Source organism: Carex rostrata, chromosome 7 (assembly GCF_964058835.1).
Source record: "Carex rostrata chromosome 7, lpCarRost1.2, whole genome shotgun sequence".
In the NCBI taxonomy this organism is placed as follows: Eukaryota; Viridiplantae; Streptophyta; class Magnoliopsida; order Poales; family Cyperaceae; genus Carex; species Carex rostrata.
Genome location: NC_135924.1, coordinates 12,209,842 through 12,220,888, shown reverse-complemented (window position 1 = coordinate 12,220,888; position 11,047 = coordinate 12,209,842). Strand labels below are relative to the sequence as shown.

Sequence of the window (11,047 nt, the reverse complement as noted above, 5' to 3'; positions counted from 1 at the left end):
ATAAAGGTTATTTTAGGGTTTTGGTAAAGGGCGCGCCTTTTCCATCACCAAGTTGGTTATATAAAAGGCCTTCTCCTTCCAGCGCCGATTTGATCAACTCTCTCTCTCTCTCTATGATCTGATAATTTCAGAGGTGGATGAAAATCATGTTTTAATAAAGAAAGAGCTGATTAAATAAAGAGTTGGATGAAGATCTTCGAAAAAAAGGAAGAGGTGAGATGAAGGACCTTCAGAGCGGATGAAGAGTCGAATGAAGAGTCGGACGACTCTTCTTCTGACTCCGAAGGTTCTTCATCCATCTCTTCCCTTTTTTTCCGACGATCCTTCATCCATCTCTTTATTTTCACCTAGCTCTTTTTTTATTAAAACATGTATCTTCATCCTCCAAAAGAAAAGAACCCATCTGATCACTTCGGACTTTCGGAGGCGGATGAAAATCATATTTTAATAAAGAAAGAGCTGATCGAATAAATAGTCGGATGAAGATTTTCAAAAAAAGGGGAAGAGGTGAGATGAAGGACCTTCAGAGCGGATGAAGAGTCGGACGACTCTTAGTCCGACTCTGAAGGTTCTTCGTCCATCTCTTTTCCTTTTTTTTGAAGCTAGGTCCATCCAACTTTTTGGTTTTAGCTAGCTATTTCTTTATTAAAATATGTATTTTCACCCGCCCTGAAGAGTCAGACGAAGAGTTGCGCTAAAGTGTTTTTGGAGGATAATTTCATAGCCGGATGAAGAGTCGGATGATGGACCAGAGCCGGATAGGGAGTCGATGAAGTGTCGGACGATCTCGTCCGACACTTCGTCCGACTCTCTATCCGATTCTGAGTGTTCTTCATATTTCCGTGCTTCCAGTCCTTAAAAGAATTTTTTAGTTTATATGGATTTAACTTTTGTAATTAATGCTCAATAGGAATTTGTAATTTTTGTATAAAGGGCGTTGCAACGGGATTGAAATATTATTTTGATCACTTTCTTCAGATGCGAATTTTTTTTATAAAATAAATGTATATGCAATTATTTGAATTATGTATTCACTTCTTGAAAGACAAACACGGATTTGTCAGGAGCAAAATCCAATTTTAAGTAGGGAGTTAACTGAGAGGACACATCATATATTTTTAAAAAAGAATCTCTATAACACAAGATTATAAGATTTTTCGGTATTGAAATTAATGAAAATAAAATAAAACAGTAATATAAATAGAAATGACATGTCTATAATGTAAAACATAACATATTAATATTTTTTTTATTAAAATTTTGACCTGCGATTTTTAAAAAAAATCATATTCGTAATAATTTCATCTAAGCAAATTATATAAAAATTGTATAGAAAAGAATTTGCGTGACCTACGTGTCCCCTGAGAAGAGTGTGGATCCCCTGAGATATCTCATATTTGCGTGACCTACGTGTCTGGTTTGTATTCGGGGATAGCCCGGGGGCCAGTATTGTTTTGAGCTTTGCGAATTGTGCAGAACGTCTTTGAACGGTTAAGATTTTCCAAAAAAGTCACACAAAATATGAGATATCTCAGAGGATGCGAAATCGGAAGAAAGTCACACAACATATTCTACACGGACGTTTAATAAAGCGCTGTGTAGATATAATAAAAAGAGGTTTTCCGTTTTAATTAATAGTGTGAAAAACAATTCTACACGGCTGTTTATATAAAAGTCGGTGTAGCTCTCTCGACTTTCTACCCACATTTATAGCTAAATGTCCGTGTAGAAAGGTTTAGGGTTACAAAAAGCTTTTTCAAGCAGGCTTCCAGCGCCGTTTTGATCAATTAATACTCTCTCTCTCTCTCTCTCTCTCTGTATTGAATTTGTCTGATTTCTGCGCAGACCGGAGCTGAGCTCTTTGAAGTTAATTTGCATTTCTCCACTCTATCCTGCTAGGTTAGTCTTCCTTTTTTCTCTCGCTAATTTTCTGGTACTTACTATTGCTTAATTATTTAGGTCAGTTATTTATTAATGCATGCATGCTTGATCTGTTTAGGTAATGTAAATAACTAATTAGTGTATTGTGGTCCAATAACCGACCTATTGATGCTTTTAGGTCCATGCCCGTTCAAAATTAATCTAATAGGGATTAATTTTGGATAGTCCCCCGCTTGGGACTGCTCTTTGAATATTGTGTCTCATTTAGGATGTGAACACATTAATTAGCGGGATTTAATTATTGTTTGAGAAAAATTCTACAGCATTTCTCCTTATTGCTCCTACGAGTATGTGGTTTACGCATACTTGGGGAGTTAAGGGGAAATGCTGTCGAATTTTTCTTAAACACTAATTAGATCCCGCTAATTAATGTGTTCACATATGAGGCATAATATTCAAGGAGTGGGTTACGATTGTAAACCGGCCCGTTTGTAAGCCAAGAATTTGTAACAATGTATATATATATGTTGCTCGACCACCATGACTAATTGGAATCATTATTTTAATTTAATTTACAGATGGATCGAAGTTGGATGTATGAATTGCGACGTGATAGTGCAGAATATTTGGCTCGCGTTGATGAGTTCATAAAATGTGCCGAGAGTTATAGAGTGAAGACAAAGGATAACGACATCTTGTGTCCTTGTAGAGATTGTAGCAATTTTAAAAGATTTGGGGACTTGGAAGAAATTAGAGCTCATTTGATTTGTCGGGGATTTCAGAATAGATATACGTGTTGGTTTATGCATGGTGAGAAAATTGGGGAATGCAGTGCTACCAATAGAAATTTTGTTTTGGAAGACAATGTTGATATTAATGTAGAAGTTGTTGATAATTTTGAGCTTCATTCCAACGATGATTTTGAGAATGTCGAAAATTTTGATAATCTACTTGAACTTAATTACAACGAGGATGATTGTGTGAATATTGACGAAAATGCCGAATACGATTTTATTGAAAATCTAGAAGACATGTTACATGATGTGGAAGATGAAATTAGTGATAAAAATTATAAAAAATTTCAGTATATGTCTAATGAATCGAAAAGGCCGTTATATCCCGGGTGTACCAAATTTTCAAAACTGTCAGCTGTGTTGAAATTGTTGAACTTAAAAGCAGACAATGGTTGGAGTGACAAGAGTTTCACGTCCTTATTAGAGCTCTTATGAGATATGCTCCCAGATAACAACGAGTTACCCTGTACAATATATCAGGCGAAGAAGTTGATCTGTCCAATGGGCTTGAAGGTCGAAAAAATACATGCATGTCCGAATGACTGTGTATTGTACCGTTGAGAGTACAAGGCCATGCATGTTTGTCCTAAATGCGGTGTTTCACGGTACAGACGTAAGAACCAGGACACTGACGATGGTAACGATGAAGGAAACAAGGGTCGGGCTCCGGCTAAGTCGGTGTGGTATTTTCCGATAATACCGAGATTCAAACGGTTATTTGCAAATTCCAAAGATGCGAAATTATTGCGTTGGCATGAAGACGAGCGCAAAAGGGACGGTAAACTAAGACACCCAGCTGATTCTCCTCAGTGGAGAAACATTGATAGAGATTTCACAGAATTTGGTGGCGAATCAAGAAACCTTAGGCTAGGGTTGAGCACAGACGGAATGAGTCCGTTTGGAAGCATGAGCAGTCGGCACAGTACTTGGCCAGTTCTTATATGCATCTACAATCTTCCTCCTTGGTTGTGCATGAAACGCAGGTATATAATGATGTCATTACTAATCCAAGGACCCAGACAACCCGGAAATGACATAGATGTATATCTCGCACCGTTAATTGAGAACCTCCAAAAATTGTGGAGGGATGGCGTCCGGGTGTGGGATGCGTACGGCAAAGAGCAATTTGAGCTGCGGGACATGGTATTTTGCACCATAAATGATTTCCCCGCGTACGGAAATTTATCGGGCTATAGTACTAAAGGAGCAAAAGCGTGCCCTATCTGTGAAGATGACACGCAGGTGCTGAGGTTGAAAAATTGTAAAAAGAATGTTTTCATGGGGCACCGTAGGTTTCTTCCTATTAATCACCCATACCGTAAGAAGAAGAAAGAATTCAACGGGAACACAGAGCTTGGAGTGGCACGTCGTCCGTTAGACGGGAAGGGTGTCTTCCTGCTTGTTAAAAATCTTAAAGTTGTTTTCGGAAAATGTGCCAAAGCACCTCCGAAAAATATTTGGAAAAAGAAGTCCATATTTTGGGAGCTACCGTACTGGGAATATTTAGAAGTGAGACACTGCCTAGATGTCATGCATATTGAGAAAAATGTCTGCGACAGTCTGATCGGCACATTGTTGAATATTCCGGGGAAGACTAAAGACGGTATCAATGCTCGAAAAGACATGGTGGAACTGAAAATACGACCCAAGCTTGCACCGCAGGATAAAGGGAAGCAAAAGGCATACCTACCTCCCGCAATGTGCACAATGTCGAAGACCGAGAAAACAAGCTTCTGTAAATGCCTTCATAGTATTAAAGTCCCATCAGGGTATTCCTCGAATATTAAGAAACTTGTGTCGATGAAGGACCTAAAATTGATTGGTCCGAAATCCCACGACTGTCATGTTTTAATGACACATATGATTCCTGTTGCAATCCGGGGAATTTTACCAAAGCCCGTTCGACAAGCCATCACGAAGCTTTGTTTTTTCTTCAATGCAATTAACTCCAAAGTGATAGACCCGCTAAAATTGGACGCTCTGCAAAAGGAGGTCGTAGTTACTCTTTGCCATCTCGAGATGTATTTTCCGCCATCTTTTTTCGATGTTATGGTTCACCTTGTTGTTCACATTGTGAGGGAAATTAAGATTTGTGGCCCCGTGTTCCTGCGGTATATGTATCCATTCGAGAGATTCATGGGTATTTTGAAAAGTTACGTACGGAACCGACATCGGCCCGAAGGTAGCATCGTAGAAGGATATTCCACGGAAGAGGTGATTGAGTTTTGCACCAACTACATGACCGGTGTTGGTCCTATTGGCGTTCCAAAATCTCGATACGAGGGAAGGCTCCAAGGAGTAGGGACTATTGGGTTGAAAGCCATAGTTGCTGATAGAGATGAACTGTTAAAGGCACATTTTATTGTAGTACAGCACATGGCAGATGTCACTCCCTATATAGATGAGCACATGGCAATCCTTCGACAACAGAACTACACGAGAAGTCAGAAGTGGATTATTGACGAGCATAACCGTTGTTTCATAGGATGGCTGAAAGAAAGAGTGAAGTCACACTCTGAAATGTCGCCCGTAAGTGAAACGGTTAGATTACTGGGCCAAGGACCCCGAATGGTTGTTAGAACATTCCAAGGGTACGAGATTAACGGATATACATTTTACACTAAATTACAAAGTGATAAGAGCACCATGCAAAATAGTGGGGTGACGTTGGTGGCGACGTCTCAAGAATTCAGTAGATCAGGGGATGCCCGGCCTGTAATGGCATCAAAGTCATATTACGGTGTTATTGAAGAAATTTGGGAGCTCGTTTACAATGCTCACCTCAGCATTCCCTTGTTTCGGTGTCAATGGGTCGAAGACCGTGGTGTTAAAGTTGATAACGACGGGTTCACAGTGGTAGATTTCAACAAAGTTGGGTACGTTGATGATCCGTTCATACTCGCCAAGCAAGCAACCCAAGTCTTTTATGTCACTGACCCGAGTGATGCTAGGTGGAGCATCATCTTACCCGGAAAAAGAAGGATTGTTGGGATAGAAAACGTAATCGACGAAGAAGAGTACGACCAGTTCGATGAGATACCTCCATTTTGTGCCGATGTGCAAGCTGAGATAGCAACAACTACTGAAGAACAAGACGAAGCAAATTACATGAGATGTGACCACAGTGAAGGACTATGGGAAACTGTTCAAACAGTGGAAAAAAAGAGAAAAGGAAAAAAAAAACCAAGGTATAATATTTATTTCGTTTAAACGTGAACAATTTCATATTTATATTCCAGAAAAAAAAAACAATTTATAATTTTATTTCTTTTATAATTTTTCAGAGATGAATAGCCGAATGAAGAGTCAAACCATAAGATCTTAATACTGTTTTGTATGATCTGTTGTTCAATATTATGATTTCGATCGTATCATTGTTTATATGTAGTGTTTTTTTTCAGTTTACATATTTACCAATATTGTGTAAATGGCAGATTTTTTTATAAACGATATTCACAACCGAGCTTCACGGATTATTACATAAAAAACCGTGTACAATTATATTTCTACACGGTTATTTATCTAAATATCCGTGTAGCTCTGTTAATTTGTAATATTTTTTTAATGTATAATTTAATGTATTAATTTTCTTTTTTTCTTTTTAAATTGTGGAAACCCCTTTCTACACGGATAAATTTTAAAATGTCCGTGTATAATTGAACTACTGTTTTTTTAAAAAAAATTTCTTTTTTTGGCTAGCCTCCAGTTTTGCCAGCCATTTGTTATCAGATCAATTCCAGAACAGAGAATTTCCAAAATAAGCATACCAAAAACCCTAAATTTTCGAAATCTCCAAATTACACTAAATTATACAAAGATCATACAAGTCCATATTGTGTAAATGCATTGGTAAATAATATTTGTTATTTTCTTCACTTTAACCAAACACGTTAATGTATATCTATAACATTTTAACATTATTAATTATTTAGATAGCATCATTTATTTAACAAAAAAGAAAAATTTATAGAAAACAAAATGTTGATTAAATTAAACAAAATATATTACATCAAAAAGGATCCTGGCTAATACATCATATAACACCAAAAAACTGATTAAACAAAATACAGAAGAAGAAAACAAAAAAAGCTAGCTAAATTAATAAAACAAGCCTTCATAAAGGCCCTGGCGCGACCCCGGCCTCCTCCTAATCCAGGGGCTCTTTGGCCTGATCCAGCGATCGCCCCTCCTTATGTACGGCTTTGGTGGTGGGTGCCCCCTTGGACTTCGGCATGGCACCCTTTAAGGCGGCCACGGCCATGTCCTCCTGTAGTTGGGAGGAGGCCTGAGATAGCCGGGAGGGACTTCGAAACCGGGGGGGAGTTCGAAATTAACATCAACCTCTTCGGGCGGGACGTAGCCGGAAAGCCATGGCCACGACACATTTGATGGGTGAGCACTGCTGGCCGGAGAGTCTTCGGCCATTTCTACTTGCAAAGAAAATTATCTTGATCGAACTAGTTTTATATAGTCGGAAGAGCCGTTTCGTCTTCTAAGAATTTTAAATTAATAAATATTTGCACACGGACGTTTTAATAAATATCCGTGTAGAAAGTTAAAAGATCCGTGTAGAAAGTTAACAGATCAGTGGAGACATTCTCTATCATTTCTAAACGGTTTTTTACTTGAACATCCGTGTAGAAAGTTAAACGATTTTGCTATTAAAACTAAAAATGTGCTTTCTAATTAATTATCTAATGGAAGTCGGAACGGCGTCGCTTCAAACTCTGAAATTTAATTATTTATAAATATTTGAGTTCAGATGCAAATTAAGTTTAAAAATATAAAAAAACATAAAAATATGTCTTTACATTTCGAACTTCCCAAGGCGCGAATTTGTTTCCGCGAACGCATAGAATTTATAATACACGGATTATTAATGAAATAACCGTTTAGAAAAGTCTTCCTTCACAGATGTTTAATTAAATATCCGTGTATAAATGGTTTGCGCGAAATAAAATGCGCGCTGGGTCGGCTTCTTTTCAAAATCCACGCGTCTCCTCTAAACCCTAACCCCACGCGTCTCCTCCTCTCTCTTTCCGTGGTTCCTCCCTCTTGGTGCTGCCACTGTTGGTGTTTCTCTCTAGTTGGTGAACCTCTAAGCTCCTCTCGCTCGCTGTAGAAAGAACGATGACACATTCAGGTGAGGATAATGTAGAAGGAGAGAATGTAGCTGTCATGGAAGAAGAGGTCTCGCCGGCTCGGCCTGGAAAAAGGAAAAGAGGTCCGACAATGTGCAAGAAGATCACTGAGAAGAAGGAAATATTGCCAATCGAATTCCACAAGAACGGCTGTGCGAAAGGTGACAATCGGGCAAAGTACTCAAATTTTTGTGCCTCCACGGTGAAGAAAAATGCATCTATCCTGGTTGAGCGCTGGGATCAGTTTGATCAAAAGAAGGACAAGGACCAATGGTGGAACATTGTGAAGGTAAAGTACCTAACAATTCTTTTTTTTTTTTTTTGTTGGAGTGGATCATGAACTTACATGCAGTAGTTTCGTTGTCAATCAGGCCCAGTGGAACATCGTGGATGACCCAAAAGACAAGATAAAGGGAGTGTCTTTGAAGATAATGAATGAAGCTTGGAAGCAATTCAAGAGCAGGCTGAAAAGAGATTACATGGATTAAGGGAAAGATCCGTTGCCAGTGTATCCTTGGCTGACACAAGAGGTGTGGGAGGAGTTCCAAGCTTTGAAGAAAACAGAAGAATTCAAGGTATGTAACTTTAGGTAACTCATTAGAGTATCTCCAACAGTGATTGCTTATGGATTGCTTATGCTGATGCGTCAATTGTTTCTGTAATTGCTGGGTTGTACGGCTATTGCTTATTTAGCAATTGTTGGAATTAATTTCTTAATTGCTAATTTAGCAATTAATTTCAATTGCTGGATTGGAGATGCTCTTAGTTTTTGTTCTTTCTCAATCTGTACTCATCTTCCTTAAGTAATGGATTTACTTTGATGCTTGCAGAAAAAAAGTGAGCAGGGCAGGAAGATCGCCAAAATGAACAAGTACCCGCACAAATTAGGGTCGGGTGGTTACGAGGGTAAGTCGAAAGAATGGGCAAAAGTTCTTTTGCAAAACCAAGAGTCTGACTCACCCGTGGTTAAGATCAAAAATCCTAGGGGCCAAGATTGGCTCATGGGAAGATCTGAGGTAACCGTTGAGGGGCGGATAGTACTCCCAAAAGACGTGGAACCCGTTGCTCATAAAATGGTAAGAGCCTTTTGTTATAACTGTGTCATTCAAACAAAATCATAACTCTGTGTACATTACTTAGTGTTTTTTTATAACCAATTTTTTAATTAACAGTTGGAGGTGGAGGAGGAGATCACTTCTGGTGCCCGGACTGTCGCAAGACAAGAAGATTCCTTGACCTTGGCGCTCCCGAATCCAGAACACACCGGTCGAGTTAGGGGCAGAGGGGTCTACACGGGCTGGAAGGAGGAATTCAATGGAGCCAAACCCCATAGAAGACCTCGTGCCAAGGTCAACAAAGACGAGATGGAATCAAGGTTGGCGCAGGTGCGCCAGGAGGTACGCGAGGAGCTTTCAATAGAGTACAACCAGAAGCTGGCTGAGCTGGAATCAAGGATGGTGAACCAAATGCACCAAATTAGGCAGTCATCCGAGGACCGACCTCCCGTTTCACCGGGAATTCGGCGAAGCAGTCAGGCATCCGGGACCGAAGTGATAGGCGGCTTGGACAATCTAAAGGTAACCACTACTTGTTCATAATCGAAAGGTATTGTTGATTCTCGCGGTTAATTCGCTAGACAATATTATTTCATTCTAAAGACAACTAATTGCTGATAATTCTTGCAGGAGGCCACAGCATGCGACCTCGTCATGTATTTCGGTACTACTCCTCTGACCATTGCTAAGGGCATTGTATATCCTCCTGCAGCCGGTGATCAGTTGAGGCCCAACTATCTCCGCGTAGCGATTGAGAAGATCACGCAGGATTGGGCTGTGAGAATACCTCTTCCTGTCCCTACCGATGAAATGGCGGTGCTTGATGATGCCCGCTTTTCGACAGTCCAATGGCCGAAAAATCAAATTATTTTGGACAATGTACGTAAACTCAAAATACAATAGGATATCTTATTCAAATCATTCTTTTCGAATACTTGAAAAAGACATATACAAAATTTGATACAGACACGAAGAGGTCAAACAATCAATGAGGATGAAGCGTTGTCACCGGTACGGGACATGGAATTATACTTGGTGTCTGTTGCGCCAGAAGTGCCTGATGCGCAAGTGGATGCGCCAGTAGCTGCGCCAGTAGATGCGCCAGTGGATGCGCCAGTGGATGCGCCACTAGACCGTACGGGGCTCACAGCAGAAGAGGTTAGCCGTTTGCCTGGTGAGTTGCAGACTCTCCACGCCCACTTGATGAAGGCACCCAAGGACATGGCGGCTGTTACCTTCACTGTCCCCCCCGGTATGTTTCTACACGATGGCAGGGAGGTCGTGCTGCCTTTCACAGAATTCAACGACTTTCTACAGGGCGCCTCGTCAAGCGATAAATGGCTCGATGTGGGAGTCATCACCGTTTTCCTCATGTTAGTGACCAATCAATTATTTATATCATGTGTATAGCACTCAAATATATACTCTAATGTAAAATGATGATTTTTCAGGTTCCTATCCCAGAAATGCCGTGAGACCGCAACGAAAGGTAAGGTGAACTTGTGTGCACTTTTGGACCCCGGCAGAATTAATGGAAACATGTTGGAATGGTATGAGGATGATTGTGTCGACTACTTGCGTAAAGCGATGCATCATGCTCGTGGGGATCAAAAGAAATTTCTTCTCCTGCCATACCACCAAAGGTAGGTTACTTGTAACCCTTAATTGTTTATATTTTCAGTTAAACAATTACACAATGAACCGTAGCAAACACTTGTGTCACCATTACATGCTGAAATATATATGTCACTAATTTTATGCTAAAGTACTACAATTCTTCTCTGCCCACAGCTCCCACTGGTGTTTGTTGGTGATTGTGCCACTTGAAAATACGATTTATGTCATGGATTCAAGGCGGCCCGACAAATCCATCACCACAATGCAGTCCAAAAGAGTCATGCCTGTTATAATTAAGTAAGTTATCTAAATATCACTTGGTTTGATTTTTTTTTTTTAATTGTGGAATTGCTGATTACAGTCACTCAATTTTGTAAGGGCTTTTCTGCAATATGTTAAAGAGGGTGGTGTGCAAAGCACGGGTAAGAGCAGAAATAAAATGAATGGGAAGTGGTTGGAGGTGAGCACACTATAATTTTATAATTTCATATTTTTGGGTTCAAAAATTTTCTGACATAGGCTGCTGAATATAAATTTCAGTGCCCGCAACAGATTGAAG

General features: G+C 39.8%; 1 protein-coding gene across 1 annotated transcript; it reads left to right on the top strand.

Moving 5' to 3' along the window:
• Positions 1-3,202: 3,202 nt before the first annotated feature.
• LOC144556599 (uncharacterized) lies at positions 3,203-7,064 on the top strand. Its single transcript, XM_078304979.1, has 2 exons — positions 3,203-5,819; positions 6,798-7,064. Exons 1-2 carry the CDS (start codon positions 3,249-3,251, stop codon positions 7,062-7,064), a joined length of 2,838 nt encoding a protein of 945 aa, XP_078161105.1. The 5' UTR covers positions 3,203-3,248.
• The last annotated feature ends 3,983 nt before the right edge of the window (positions 7,065-11,047 follow it).

What these genes read in the sequence shown, in the direction of transcription:
- LOC144556599 (XM_078304979.1), top strand. Translation starts at nt 3,249, where the DNA reads ATGCATGTTTGTCCTAAATGCGGTGTTTCACGGTACAGACGTAAGAAC. An exon ending in GTGAAGGACTATGGGAAACT is followed by an intron (nt 5,820 to 6,797) that starts GTTCAAACAGTG and finishes GCCTTCATAAAG; the next exon opens with GCCCTGGCGCGACCCCGGCC.